This window comes from Taudactylus pleione, unplaced genomic scaffold (genome assembly GCF_031769625.1).
Source record: "Taudactylus pleione unplaced genomic scaffold, aTauple2 ptg000212l, whole genome shotgun sequence".
In the NCBI taxonomy this organism is placed as follows: domain Eukaryota; kingdom Metazoa; phylum Chordata; class Amphibia; order Anura; family Myobatrachidae; genus Taudactylus; species Taudactylus pleione.
This window is the reverse complement of record NW_028284614.1, coordinates 8,228,413-8,244,483: the sequence shown is the minus strand read 5'-3', so window position 1 is coordinate 8,244,483 and position 16,071 is coordinate 8,228,413. Positions and strand designations below refer to the sequence as shown.

At 48.8% G+C, this 16,071-nt stretch overlaps 1 protein-coding gene across 3 annotated transcripts in view; it reads right to left on the bottom strand.

The window, feature by feature from the left end:
• KIAA0930 (KIAA0930 ortholog) overlaps nt 1-16,071 on the bottom strand; it is a 54,231-nt gene that overhangs the window by 18,612 nt on the left and 19,548 nt on the right. For 2 of the 3 annotated variants that reach the window (XM_088478373.1, XM_088478374.1), the window contains exon 2: nt 7,638-7,813. In XM_088478373.1, coding sequence (XP_088334499.1) covers nt 7,638-7,813 — 176 coding nt within the window. The remainder of the gene's footprint in view (nt 1-7,637; nt 7,814-16,071) is intronic. The other variant, XM_088478375.1, reaches the window with a different exon arrangement.

The window sequence follows — 16,071 nt, the reverse complement described above, 5'->3', positions numbered from 1 at the left end:
GCTGAGAAGGCTTAGAAATACCATCCTCCGGAGCTGGGACTAATTATGTCTAATTAATTAATTGATAAAATATAGCAAAGAAAGGAAAAAAAGAAAGAAAATAAATTAAACCAGCCACGGGTATCGGGAAAGCAGCACCGGAATAACCAGTAGTGTGAGCCCATCTCTGTGGTACTTTTACAGGGTCCCAAGCACCCACGTGTGGTGACCTCTTCTGGAGACCAGGAGCTGAATGTGGTAGGGAAGGAGACAGACGCCGGTAACCGCTGCTGGTATATTGCCCCCTGCTACCTAGTCTGACCCCGTAAAGGGGATTCAGACACCTAATAAGTACAAGCTAGAAATAAAAATAAAGTCCTAAGTTTGTGCCTTTCCTGCAAGCACTAATAAAATAACTGAGGAGCTTGGGGAAGGGGAGGGTATATAAAGGGAGGGTGAGTTTCAGGCATAAACTATTTTATTGTCTACTCCTCGGCTCCCCCTCATATCCCAGCGTCAGTGTTCTGTTCCCCAGATTAGGATAAAAGAAGAAGTAGTATGACAATTATAGTGTATTGTTATATTATATTGTGTCTTTTACCACAGTGCTATACTTATCAGTGCTGCCTTTGTACTATCCAATTTAAACTGTTCTGTGTTGTATTCGCAATTAGCAAATGTGTTTGCCTCTAGCGTGATCAGCCTATTACAGATGTGTCCACATACAACTTACCTCTGTGCGCTACAAGTCGCGTTAAACATCAGACGTGAGCCTCCTGCATCTCGCCAGCGCCACCAATGTTTTTGTGCGACTTTTTACCTTTACATGCATCTTATTCGCAAAGCGATGCAAACAAGACGCACACGCGGCGTCTGCGGATTAAAACGATTCTGTTCGCGTCACTTTGCGAATAACAAGAGATATGGTAAGAACTTACCTTTGTTATCTCTGTTTCTACGAAGTCCATAGGGTCCACAGGGTTGACCTTGGGGTATAGCTGGATCTGGATCCACGGGCACCACGCAGTTAAAGCTTTGCTGCTCCCAAGATGCACTTGGGTCCGTCCTCCTCTATACCCCGCCCCCGGCCACAGGCACCTCAGTTGGTAAGCAGCTAAGGCCGGAGGAGGAGACTAAACAGAGAGAAGGAAGACTGGAACACACAAGAAACCATACTCACAGAAATGGGAGACAGAAAACCGGTGACCAGCCACACAGCCCATTTGAAGCCAGGTGCGTCAGGGCGGGCGCCCTGTGGACCCTATGGACTTCGTAGAAACAGAGCTAACAAAGGTAAGTTCTTACCATATCTCTTGTTTTCTACTTCAGGGTCCATAGGGGGTCCACAGGGTTGACCTTGGGGATGTCCCAAAGCAGTTCAACTAAGGGCGGGGACGCTCCTGTGCTGAAAGGAGTACCCGGCGCCCAAAGGATGCATCCTGAGAGGCGAAGGTGTCAAACGCATAAAACCTCAAAAACGTCTGAATTGAAGACCAAGTAGCCGCCTTACACAGCTGAACAGCGGAGGCGCCACGTCTAGCAGCCCAATAGGGACCCACAGAACGAGTGGAATGAGCCTTAACAGAGGCTGGCACAGGTAAACCCTCCTGTGCATAAGCCTCACAAATAACTGAACGAAGCCAACGGGCTAACGTTTGCTTGTTGGCAGGCCAACCCCTCTTGTGAAAACCGAAGAGGACAAACAAAGAATCCGACTTCCTAACCGAAGCAGTCCGGTCCACGTAGATTCTAAGTGCCCGGACTACATCTAAGGAAGCCTCACCAGCGAAAGATCAGGTGACTGAAAAGCTGGCACAATAAGTTCCTGATTAATGTGGAACTTTGAGACCACTTTGGGCAAAAACTCAGGACGAGTGCGGAGCACCGCCCTGTCCTGGTGAAAAATCAGAAAAGGGGGGCGACAGGAAAGCGCCCCCAATTCTGAAACCATCCTGGCAGAAGCAATTGCCAGGAGAAAAATGGTCTTAAACGTCAGCCACTTGAGCTCCACCGACTCAAGCGGCTCAAAAGGAGGACCCTGCAAGACCCGCAGTACCACCGCCAAGTCCCACGGAGCCACCGGAGGCACGAAGGGAGGCTGGATCCTGAGAACACCTTGGAAAAAGGTGTGAACGTCTGGCAGTGTAGCAATCCGTCGCTGAAACCACACGGACAAAGCAGACACATGAACCTTCAGAGAGGCCAGGCGTAAGCCGAGGTCCAAACCCGATTGAAGAAACTCCAAGATTCTGGAAAACCGGAACACCTGCGGATCATAGTTTCTGGATTCACACCACTGAAAATAAGTGCGCCACACCCTGTGGTAAATCCACGCGGAAGCAGGCTTGCGTGCCCTAAGCATGGTACCAATGACCGAACTGGAGAAACCCCTAGACCTCAAGACGGCTGTCTCAAGAGCCACGCCGTCAAAGACAGCCGACCCAGATCCGGGTAAAGGCAGGGCCCTTGAGACAACAGGTCCAGACGCTGAGGAAGAAGGTACGGAGCGTCGATGGAGAGGCACCTCAGATCGGAGTACCAAGGACGTCTGGGCCACGCCGGAGCCACCAGCACGAGCGCGCCGCCGTCCTGCTTGAATTTCCGCAGAACCCGAGGAAGCAGGGATATCGGAGGAAACAGATACGCCAGGTGAAACGTCCATTTCACCGACAGAGCGTCTACCAGACAGGCGCCTGCGTCCCTTGTCCTTGACCCGTAAACGGGCAACTTGTGATTGTGACGGGAGGCCATCAAGTCCAGATCCGGCAGCCCCCACCTGTCCACGAGTAGCTGAAACACCTCTGGGTGAAGCGACCATTCCCCGGGATGCACGTCGTGACGGCTGAGGAAGTCCGCCTCCCAATTGAGGACTCCGGGAATGAAGACTGCAGAGATCGCTGGAACGTGACACTCCGCCCAAGCAAGAATGCGAGACACCTCCGACATTGCTGCCCGACTGCGAGTTCCCCCTTGGTGGTTGATGTACGTTGTCGGACTGCACCTGAACCGCCATTCCGTGAAGAGCGGGGCCGGACGACTGCAGGGCCCTGTACACAGCCCGCAGTTCCAGGATGTTGATGGGGAGAAGTGCTTCTTCCGCGGACCAATGACCCTGAAGCGACAATGAGCCGGTCACTGCCCCCCAACCCCGGAGACTGGCATCCGTCGTGAGCAGGACCCAGTCCGGGATCCAAAAGGGGCGCCCCTCGACCAGATGCGCCGTCTGAAGCCACCAAGCCAAAGACTGCCGAACCTCCGGGGACAACACCAGCATCTGAGAGCGGATCCGGTGAGGTAACCCGTTCCATTCCGATAGAATCAGCCCCTGCAGGGGCCGGGAATGGAACTGGGCAAATTCCACCATGTCGAATGTCGACACCATGGACCCCAGAACTCTCATAGCTGAATGGACCGACAGGCGGCAACTGCTCAGGCAACTGTGTATCCGCAGCTGCAGGGAGGAGACCCTCTCCGGAGTCAGGAAAATCCGTTGCTGACGAGAATCCAGCAGGGCTCCCAAATGAACCATCCGCTGTGATGGAATCAGGGAGGACTTCTTCCAGTTTATCAACCACCCGTGTGCTTGAAGACAAGCAATGGTCAGGTGGAGATGTCGAAGAAGCACCTCCGGGGAGCTCGCCAGCAGCAGAAGATCGTCCAGGTACGGCAACAGACGTAGACCCTGACCCCGAAGGTGGGCAGCCATAACTGCCATCACCTTGGTGAACACCCACGGAGCCGTGGAAAGGCCAAAAGGCAACGCCCGAAATTGGTAGTGATGGTTCAGGATAGCAAACCTCAGATACCGCTGATGTGCCGGTGCTATGGGCACATGGAGATAGGCGTCCTGGATATCGAGGGAGACCATATAATCCCCGGGTTCCATCGCCAGAATGATGGAACGTAACGTTTCCATCCTGAACCTGGGAACTCTGAGGTATCTGTTCAGAGACTTCAAATTCAGGATAGGGCGATGAGAACCATTGGGTTTCTGCACCAGAAACAGAGTAGAATAGTACCCCGTCCCGCGCTGAGACTGCGGAACGGGAACAATGACCCCTGCTTGTAGCAAGGATTCTATAGCTACCTGAATCTGACCAGCTTTGGTCTTGTCCAGAGAAGGACTCGTACAGAAAAACTGGTGGGGCGGCCTGAACCGAAAAGACAGGGCGTACCCCTGAGAGACTACTTCTCGAACCCAGGTATCCGTGGTGGTATTGTGCCAACACTGGGCGAATTGGAGAAGTCGGCCTCCCACTCTGGGGTCCCCCAGAGAGAGGCCCGTCCCATCAGGCAGCAGGCTTATCCTCCTGCTTGGAAGAAGGGCGCCGAGCACTCCATGCCTGCTTCTTGGGCAGGGGTGCGGCCTTGGTCGCCGAATGTCTCGGGAAGGACTGGCCCTTGGCCTTACCCTGAACCCGAAAGGACCGAAAGGCAGAGCTCCTCACTTTAGCCGGCGCAGAGGCCGAAGGGAGGAAAGCCGACTTGGACTTAGCCAAAGTATCCACTATTTTGTCCAAATCCGGACCAAATAGTAAATCACCATTAAAAGGCAAGGCCTCCAGACCCTTTTTGAATCTGCATCAGCCCTCCAGGACCTCAGCCACAGGGAGCGCCGAGCAGACACCGCTACAGCCGACACCCTAGAAGTGAGCAGGCTGGCATCCAAAGACGCTTCCCCGATATAGGAAGCTGCATCCCGCATCTGTCCCACTAACGCTCTCTGGATATCCGGAGCCTCATCAGGAAAGGTATCCTCCAAGGCATTGGCCCATGCCTCAATGGCTTTAGCCACCCAGGAGATAGCCATGGACGGGCGAGCCACCGCCCCGGAAAGAGAATAAATGGACTTTAAACAAGTCTCCACCTTCCTGTCCGTGGGATCCTTCAAAGAGGAGATAGACGGCAATGGCAGCGTCGCGCTTTTGATCAAGCGGGTAACGTGGGAATCCACCGCCGGCGGAGTCTCCCATTTCCTGCAATGAGCTTCAGGAAAAGGATAGTTCGCCGCCAACCTCTTCTGTGGATGGAACCTCTTACTGGGTAATTGCCAGGCCGCCGCCATATGATCCGATAATTGATCAGACAGGGGGAACACAGTTGAAGTCACCTTGGTCTTTTTAAAATTAGGAAACTTCGACCTAGGAGCCGGCGCATCATCCTCAACATGTAGGATAGCCCGCACCGCCCTAACTAAGGCTGGAACATTAATGGAGGACTTAGCTTCCACCTCCTGCCCCATGACATCAGAGTCAGAGTCCTCATGGATTTCTCCATCATCTGAGGACACTTCCGAGTCCGACAACTGCGCAGCTAGTGAACTCACAACCGGACGTTTAGACGCCCTTGGTGGCACATCACCTTGCAACATGGACTGAAACGCCGAGGATGAAGCCGCCAGACTCTGTACGGAGCTGGAGAGAACATCCACCCAAGGCGGAGGAGCCGTCGGAGCAAAACTCTGCAAAGGCACTACAGACTGACGCGTCACTGGGGAAGACTGCACATACACAGGCAGTCCCGAGTAAGGACCCACAGTCTGGGCCCCGGGGGGAGACCGCAACATTTGTGGAACACCCGGGGAATGGGGGATGGTGGGCTGCGGCAACGCCCTAGAAGGGACCGCTGATGGGACCGATAACCGGTCCGCAATAGACGCCATCACCTGTGAAAACATCGCCCAAGGAGGGTCCTGTGATACAGGGGGGTTGGAGGGGCCGGGTACCAGCTGGCACCGCCCGCACAGACCATCCTGAGATAAGTCCTCCCCATCAACTCCAGCAGCACAGCGTCTGCAGGAAAATAGCACAGGAGCCACAGAGCGCTCAGTCTCCTCATCAGACATGATACCGTAAATCACAAGAAATAGGTATCACCAGAGGAATTACGGTTTTAACACCCGCGCACTCACCAGTATGCGACACAACAGCCCAGATATGGTAATGTGTAGCACACAACAGTATGTGACTGACCCCACAAATACGTGTTTTATATAAGTGAGGGTCTCAGAAAAACGCCCTTCCCCCACACACCTGCCGGGCCGTAGGAGAAGGAAAGGGATAGTTATAAGCTGACAACAAGGAGAGTAAGTCACAGACAGGCAGCACTAGCAATAGTCACATACAATGCAGAAAAGTTAGTACACACTGCACCTTCCGCTACAATCAACCGCCCAGATTCAGTGTCTGGGAGGGCTATAGCGCTGTGTACACTGTCCTTTAGCAGGGGAGAGGTACACAGGGGGACCGGCCCACTTGATACCGCCTGGGAGTCTGCGATGTGCCAGTAAAGATGGCCGCCGGAGACCTCAGAGGAGGAGTGGCCGTAAGATAAGAGCAGCTCAGCGACGCCAGACTGCTTGTTGAAAGGCGCGCTGAGCTGAGGGGAGGAGCCGCTAGACAGGGAAGGCTGCCTCCCCTGGCTAGCAATTAACCCCTGGGTTGCCGGTCCCGCTACCAGCCTGTTACCCTGGTGGTCTAGCGGACACGTGGGGTATTCCTCAATTGAGGGGGAGCTCGCCGCCGCCGCTAGCGCCTCCGGTTTGTCCCCAGAGACCGGAGGCTTCTGACTGCTTACCTGATCCCCGTCGTGTCCGGCAGCAGTCAAGGGAGTCCCCAGAGCCCGGCTAGTACAGGCTCTGGGGTCCCGCCGCGATCCCCAGAGCTGTACTGGCGTCGCGGCGCCAGCGGGGAGAAGGAGCGGCAGCGTGGACGTCCTAAAGGACAGTCTGATGCTGCCGCTCTAAAAGTGTAAAAAAAGTAGAAAAAAATAAAAAATTTCTCTTTTAAAATAAAGCTTAGGGGCTGCTCCTGCAGCCCCACTGCGACAGGGTGACCCGACTCCGGTCGGGCACCAACTAAAACTGAGGTGCCTGTGGCCGGGGGCGGGGTATAGAGGAGGACGGACCCAAGTGCATCCTGGGAGCAGCAAAGCTTTAACTGCGTGGTGCCCGTGGATCCAGATCCAGCTATACCCCAAGGTCAACCCTGTGGACCCCCTATGGACCCTGAAGTAGAAAAGACGCATTTGAATGTAAAAAGTCGCACGAAAAGACGCTCTGCACTGCAGAGTCACGACGCGGCATGGCGCCAATAGAGGTGCTGGTTAACGCACAAGGAAGTAAGATGTATGTGTCTAAAAATACTAATTCCCCAATTCTGAAGCAGGGAACACTAGGGTTGCTATGGCAACTATTGTTGTACGAAGCCCCAGATATTCTCTTTGTTGCAACTCAGCCGCGTGATTTCATATCACAATTTCATTTCGCATACCACCCAAGTTTACTCATTTAGATGAGGCAGTCTTCATTTTTGGGGATTGTGCAGTCATCCCGATTATCTGGTCTCATTTCTGCCACAGATGGCATATACGCCACCCACTGATTAATGCCCTTTCCGTCCTGAGCGTGCTAGCCGAGTATTGGGGAGATATTTTTAGGGGAGGGGCATTCAGGCCACTTACTGATTTGAAAGCGCTAGGCCGGCCCAGGGGCGTGGCCACATCACTGAGACATGAACACGCCCCTTTACAGAAGGCCGATGCATTAATATAACGTACCGGCAAGGCCAGGTTATTTATTTTCTAAATCACATGATTAATAATGTGCAAAACTCCATTTAAAGGGGGGAATTTAAGGGAGGGGACATTTCAACATTTACCCTGCGGTGTACTCCTCTGCTAGTCACCTTTTCGCCCCCATTGCCGTTCGCGCTGACGTAAGCAAGTTTCCGTCGGACGTAGAACAGCATGTCGTCCTGTCGCGGAGCCCATTTTTCCATAAAATACGTGGAATACATCCAGGTCCAAAACACGATGCGGTCATCTTTAAAATAGCCTGAAATGAAAGGAAAATAAATATAATTAGAAAAAAAATAAAAATAATAATCTATAGAGGTTTGATTTCACTAAATGAATGTGAATTATTAGGAAATCCAATTATGTGGAGAATGAACATACACGGCCTATAAGTGAACAAAACTGAGGCGAAGACATGAAATTGAGGGGGGTTAGATCGCAGTTGCTACAATATGCTAATTCCTTCCAAAGCACAGCCGCCATAAAGACCCCACTGCTGCCTTCTCGGATCAGTCCATTGTCGCTCTTCTGCATAAACATTGGTACCATCGATGTATATCGGTCAGTCACGCAGCGTTTACAACAAGCCTGACCAGCCGCAGACACTGCAAGTCACCTCGCATTCAAAGAGCTCTCATGCAACTGCAGTGGACAATTTATGCGCCTCCATGAACCGGCGTCAAAGCGGACAGACAAGCTTTAATTTTTACGACCCCCCCCCCTCCCATACGCTGCCAGTCACTAACTTTGCGATGGACTCCTGTGTGTCCGCAATCGCAATGCGATCACTGCACTGGCGCAGTGCGGCTTATACAAATGCGTGATGGCTAACAATCGCTCGATCTGCGTCCGTCTGAACCAGGCCCATAATAGGGGACACGCCGCGAGTTTATATTCATCCTTCCAGTTTTCTCTGCAGCGCATGTGATGTCTCGTCGCTGAGAGCAAAGAACAGGTGGTCAGCCATAGACCGTGAAGAACAGAAGACAAAAAGAAGAAAAAGAGAATAGTACAAAAAAAAATGGATGAAAAGGAGGGGGGTTGGGGATGACTCGCTCTTAAAATCCCAACGTGAATACAATATCTCTGATGTTCCATGGGATCACATTGTTTGAAAGAGGAGACTCATCGCTGTCACACGAGTCCCACTAATCCTTAGCAATGAAGGGGATACAAATATATCACATGTAGTGGATGAAATCATGTGATTATGCAAAGTGGTTATATGTAGTTACGACATAGAGTTATAACCCTACTTTCCCCAGCTATGTGTAAACACACACTCAAGATCTCATTAAGGGGGGAGATGGTTCAAGCCTTGGAGAGGGATAAAGTGGAGAGATTCCCCATAGCAACCAAACAGCTTCTAACGAGAATTTATCTAGTCCAGTCAATAAAAGGACAGAAGCTGATTGGTTGCTATGGACAACTTCTCCAGTTTAATCTCGCTCAAAGGTTTGATACATCTCCCCCTGTATCAGTCATTTATAAATCGGGGAAGGTGGAAATTTGACGGTGTAATCCAAATATTCATGGGAATGTGGACGGTCCCTTCGCTGAAACCTGCTTCCTAATGAGTGGACAGAGAAGCTGCATTGTTATGACTGATATGGCCCACAAGATGGCAGCTTCTTCCAAGGCCGCGGACCAACTTCCAGACTCACAACAAGTTGCCTATTAACTAAGGTTGTATTGTGTATAAAAAGGCTGGATTGCCAAACCGTGCTAAAGATATCTGTGTAAAAGCCTGAAACACAAACCCATTTTTATTTTAATTTAGGTTTATTAGAGGCAAAAAGGATCGATGAGTTCCAAACCAAAAATTTATTCAAAAAGTGATAATTGTTACATGGGGGGAGATGTACCAAACTTCGGAGTGAGAAAGTACCAACCAATCAGCTCCTCACTGTAATTTTTCAAACACACCGCCTGTTACATGACTGTTCAGAGCTGATTGGTTAAGTACTTCCTCTCTCTCTCTCCAAAGTTTGATACATCTCCCCAATTATAATGATCAGATTATTAACTCAGTTTCTTTGCGCCCTAGATTTCTTTTCTGGTATACAAAGCATTCCGATAATTAATCTATCTAGAACAAAATGTAACAGTAGATGCTCTAATTAAAGCTTTAGAAAAAGTCTTCAGTCTACGGCACAAACACCGGGGCCATTAGCTGGCACTTCAATTAAAGCCTGCGACCAATGCACAGTGTCATGATGTCTAACCTTGTGTTCTAACTACATCTTAGTACAGAGAAGGAAGTTCAAGACCTCCAATAAAATATCTCCATGCATGACCAACACAGAACTAATGCTGGGCTTACACTGACAGATTAATGTGTGTCAGACCGACAGCCTGACACTCAGCAGATACACTTGGCCATACATTTGGGCAGTATGCACCAAACATCGCATTTTGAATGCGATACATCCCGCAACCGATCCCATGCGTAGCAGCATTTAGTAACGCCGTATGCATGTACAATTGTGATTAAAGCCACAAAAGACCGCGCTCCTCCGATAAGAGCTGTCCTTTGTGGTTATATGACCAGAGAGTCCTTCTGCGCATGTGGGGGTCACTAGGGGGGATCCCTCTGGGGGGGAATGCAGCCGAAAGAATTCCATAGGCTTCTATTTGTCATTGTCATCAAGCTCCGGGAATGACACATATGGGAAATGCAGTGAATCCTTTTGACCACATTTTGGGCCTGATGCAACCCACCCGCTGTGAGAGATGTCACACTGTGGGCCGTATTCAATTAGAGGCGAAAAGTCCTAATCCGCGGAAAAGTATCACGGGTGACGTCATATCACCAGGCAAAAAGTTACGCAAAAAGTCGATGGAATGTAATCGTCGGAAAAGTTTGTAGGTGAAACAAGTGCAGAATTGTGGTTTTGGGGAGCAAACTTGGGGAAACCCCCCTGCAGCCTTGGGACAGTGCCCCCAAAAGATAAACTGTCAAAACAAAACAAAAAGACGACTTTAAAAACACCCCAAAAAAGTACTTTCATTTTGGGGGCAAAAAAGTGAAAAGTAAGGGAATGAAATTAAAAACTATCAAAATAGACTTCTAGGGGGTCCCCAAGTATGGGCAGGTGTTTTTGTGTGTGCAGGTGCTTGCGGCAGGGGTATTATTTACGTGATTTAAAACTTCACTTTATCAACTTAAAAATAAGCTAGCACCCATTTTCAAGTACCCCAAATGTGCTGGGAGTAGTAGTTATTTTCACAATAAAATACTGCTTAATGCTATTCTTCACCACTTATGTTAATGCGCTAATTGGTACCAATTGGTAAAACTAAAGTACCCCAAATACCTTCATTAGGGCTAATCGGGGTCATCTATAGTGACCCCCAATGTTAGTGCATCTTTTGGGGGGTGTCAGGCTGAGTTCCCCATTTTTGACGCGACTTTGACTGTTTCAGTTTCGCCGGGTGCCGCTTTCTAATTGAATAAGGGGAATAGCGGGAGTGCGCCCGATACTTTTCTGCCTACAAAACCAGCGATGTAGGCGAAAACCTCGCCATGCGAAAAAGTATCGCGGATGTATTGGCTAGCATTATAGACGTCTTCTGATAACAAAGAACATATCAAAAGTAATCACTGGCTGTCTACAGAATGCAAAGCTGAACCGGGTGTGGTATGAAATGCCATTATTCAGAATTTCGACATGGACATAATGCTGACCTTGCCAGAATGTAGACAGTTGGCATGTCGACAAATCGTTTTCAGCATATTTCAAGCCCAACCCGAACGCTGATATGGACTGTCGACATTTAAAATGTCAACATTTTATCCATGTAGACATAATGACTATATACCGCTCAACCTATAAGAGGCTTTGGAGCCATATCAGTCTAACAAAAAAAAATAAAAAAAAATACTAAGGCATCATAATCGCCCGCCCACAACAGTCCATGTTTTCATGTGCGCAAAATTAGTTCTGGGGGTGTTAGGATGTGGGGTGTAGTAGCGCTGATCAAATCAGTCTGGGTCGGCAAGGATATAAATTATTTTGCCCGTATGTTTTAGGTTTAATTGTTGGACAATAACAATATACTACTGAATTTCCTTTTATCATAATACGTTACATTTTATACACAGGGAGAAAAAAGTGGGATTAAACAGTTAGCTGACTCTAGCTGCAGTCTTACAAGACTATTTAGTTCAAGAATGGTATAAAACAAATTGAAAACTCTCATTCCCATACACACAAGTCCAGCGCCCATCACACAGAGAGCATCTAAACACAACATATGAGAGGGCGCATTGCATGTCAGACCATCTGCTCACCATTACTACCGTTCTCAGCTTGTGAAAAGAACAAGTACTCGGAAAGCCAATATTTTGACAAGAAAATGTCCAGAGCTGCACATTACTGATTGGAATAAAATAAAACACAAAAAACCAATTGTTTAGACTTCATAAAAATGTCCGCCAGGCTCTCTTCCCCTGGGTCGCCCTGTTAAGTGGGTGGTACGTCTTCATCTGAGCCAGAAGTGGGTGACACAATCTAACCGACAGCAGTCTCAGCTTCCTGACATGTATCAGATCCCCATAGGATTCTATATAAAGCTATAGATATGACTGTTAGGCGTATAATGTACTGTAAATTCTAAGGATATTATAAGTCATTGAGGCGTTCCATGACCATATAAAGGCAAGGGGCCACAAGTCTAATGGTCTTATATACAGGAGGTCACGGTTCTCAGAGTGGACGACCAATATCCACAATGACTTGTAGAAGGGGGTGCACTAATCCTTACAACACAGCAGGTTTCCCAATAAATGCTGAAATAATGAAACGCCCCAATTACACAGATATTTCATATCTCCCAACCAGGGGCGAAACTATAAATGGGTGCATACTCTGCACCCATATTATCTATTACTTACCTCTCCGAGGTCCCATGTTGGATGTCTCAGCCCTGCACAAAACGCTGGAAAATGGCCACCATTTGTATGGCGTTTGGCGCATGCGCAGTGAGGAAAATTGCTGGGAAAATGTCGGCAGCGTCACTTCCCCTGCGACCTGCGCAAAGTCTCAGTTATCCCCTCCTGTGCATGAATCTACTCATTCAAACCATGCTTCTGCCAACAAAGTCTGACAAACCAAAGGGGCCTATCCATTACCCCAGGAGGTTTTGGTTGCATTGTTCACAAAGTCGTGTAATGGATAGCCGGCAAGGACCAGCAATGCGTGTGCATGCTGGGTCCTTGCCGACCCCGACTATCTGCTGAACATGCCCGCCTTGACGACAACGATCATCAGGTTCGGCATGTTCAGAGATAGGTCGGAATCCTGCACTGAATGACGTTCGGTGCACGCCGTTCAGTGCGGGCACCGCACCTCGGCGACCTGAAGGTCTGAACGCTAGACGTTCAGTCTTTCAGGTCGCCTAGTGGATAGGCACCTTACCAGTCATTCTGTGTCTGCTCTGTTAGAGGGGAACCTCACCCCTCACACAACGGAATCTACTGAAGAGTAGTAAAAACGGTGACGGTGAACAGGTTTTTAGACCTTTATAATACAGGGCTTCCTAGTTATAATGGCACCATAAAACACAGTTCGAAAAGATGTTACTGCACCCTTTCCCCTGCAATAACACTATTAATATACTGTAATAAGCCAAGCAGTATGTGGAATTATAAAACCTGTGGTACATAGATCTATATAATAAGCGAGAAAGTGTGTCTGTCTGTCTGTCTATTTGTCCTTTATGCATTGCCAGAGTTTTGGACCTAGCTCCACCAAATTTGGCATGGTGGTGTAGTTTGACCAGGATTAGGTTTTTGTCTAGGTCTGAACTTAGTCAGGGTTACACACTGTCACACAATCTCTAAAAATGAGGACACCTGTGAGAAATCTACAAAAAGTATCATTTTAACCTCAAGGTCTGAGCAAACTTGATGACTCATGCAAGTTCATATTAAATCCAGAACCTCTGTGTTTGCATTCAAGGGCGTAACTAGAACTTTGGGGGGGCCACATAGCGAGATCTTAAAAGGGATCCCCCAGAGGTAAAAATACTCTTACATTTGCCCCCACACAGAGCCCATTCATATAATGCCACAGAGAGCCCATTCAGGTTATGCCACACAGTAGTACCCTTTATACAAATTATGCCATGCTGTAGTTGTGCCCCTTATATATTATGCCACACAGTAATGCACTTTATAGATTATGCTACGTAGTAGTGCCCATATAAAACACATTATTCCACACAATAGTAGTGCCCTTACACATTATGCCCCCCCAGCAACTCACCTCCCAGTGTCCCTCCAGCAGCCTCTCGCCTCCCCCTGTGCGCCATCAGCAGCCAGCAGGGGTGGATTTAATTAATGCCAACAACTAAAAGGTGGAGTTGTCCTTGAACACCAGCACAAATCAGTGATGTGGGTCTCACTACATAACTGACGAAACGCGTAGTTGCACACATCTGTTTACCCTAGCAGGCTCTCCATTCTGGCTTCATATCCCGGATACCAGAGGTGAGTTTGGCTGTCTTTTCCATCATCATCCCAATCAGATTAAGGGGGCAGGGCCACAACTCCCTGTGCTTCCCTCTCAGTGGCCCTGGCTGGAGCACACTGCAGCAGCAGCAGCTTGGCACTAGGACCCAACTGCTCTCCAGGGAGATGCGACCTCCAACATACACCTTCCGCACATGTCCAGCACCCCGCTGCATCTTCCCATTTACCCCAGCTCCCCCCCCCTCCATTCATCCACTGTGCCACCACCAGATCGGGGTACTGTTCACCAGAGAGGGAGTGTCGGAGGAGTGTGAGTTGGACTCCCTGTCTTAAATGCCCCGGGCCCCATGAAGGGTTAATCTGGCCCTGCAAATGATTCATTTTTCCCTATATTAAACATTATTTGTCTTTTCCCAAGTTGAAGACATGCAAGCAAGGGAATATTCCAGAGGATGTATACTGTATATACAAATCTGGATGACCGATAAATACAGAGAAAGATGAATTTTTATTTAGTGCGAGCACATACTGCACTTAATTGAGCACAATGATAACCCATCGTTTTCCTTCACCAATCATAAATGCATCAGGGGACCCGGTAAAGCCGCGCATGGCAGACAAGAGACCAGCTCAGAGAAAATTGTTATTCTATTACAGTCATGATCCAATTCCATTTTATTTTTGGTAAATCCGTAGAAAGGCAATGCTTGCATAAAAGGCAAAAATCAAACTATGAGTATAAATATAAAACTTGTACAAGCAGCTAACAGTCATTCTAATCACACACTGCGCGTCCCGGAGCGGAATGAGCCACATTGTGCCCGGCCTATAAATATTCTCTGGGAGTGCAGAGGATTGATCTAAATCTCGCAGATAACACGGCTTCATCCTATTGTCTCGCACGTAATTATCTTCCACCAGCCTCCAGCAATTTCACTCTGCAGCCAAATCCCAACTCGGGGCTCTGCAGAAGTGAAATGCATTGATATGGGCTAATTACAGACACCCTTGTATCCTCTTCATAGCCCACTAGTGTATTGTGAGGGAGAAATCGAATTCTCTCTTCTGCCTGGAGGAAAGGATTGTTCATTACACTGCAACAATGTACCAGGTGGCTGTAGGAAAACAAAAAAAAAATCACTACGTATTTGTAATACGAAATAATGAAAGCTACAATGGACGCTCAGGCACAGCGAGCCTTATTCTGAGTTGCACGCTGCTCCGAATGCAGGCGCATCTAGAGAATTTGCATAAACTGCACCTATGCCGGAACAAGCGTAGCTCTATCTGCGCAATTCTGTGGTCGAACAGATCTCAGCTGATTCAACATGGAAATGGTACCTACTGGGCGGATGAACGGAACCATTTGGTGGGACACTCCCACGCCAAAGTTGCGCCTATTCTGAGACGCACGTATGGCGAGGGAAACGCCTATTTCAGACAGATCGCTCGCACGTATAGCAACTAAACATACGTTACCCTGGCCATGCTTGGCCTAGGAAACAATCTATTCTTTTTGGATTAGAAGTAAAGTTGAGGCTTCAAGGGTTAACAAATGTGTTGAGTAAGCCTATAAATATTAGAACCAGCTCCGTCATACCATCTGTGTCAGTCGCCAATACGGTCATTGCGCAGCACGCATCCAAATTTCCCCGGAAAGCTTGCGGGATGTTGAGGTCAGCGGAGATGACGTGACTAATAGGTGCCAGTCATGGATTTTAGTAATAAACACAAGCCAATGTATTATTCACAGGAGGTTTATGGGAGAGATGAGAGGAAGCTCATCCTGACGAGGACGACTAATGGCTGCCAAATTGGACCAATCCCAGAACTACACAGGAGACAGATCAGAAACGTGTGCGTTATATACCGTGAGTTCACGTAATATAACAGGATCTCGACCTCTTTCTCTCGCTATCTATCTCCCTCTCGCTATCTATCTCCCCCTCCCCCCCCCCCTCCCCCTCTCTCTCTCCCTCTCTCTCTCCCTCTCGCTATCTCTCTCGCTATCTCTCGCTATCTCTCTCTCCCTCTCGCTATCT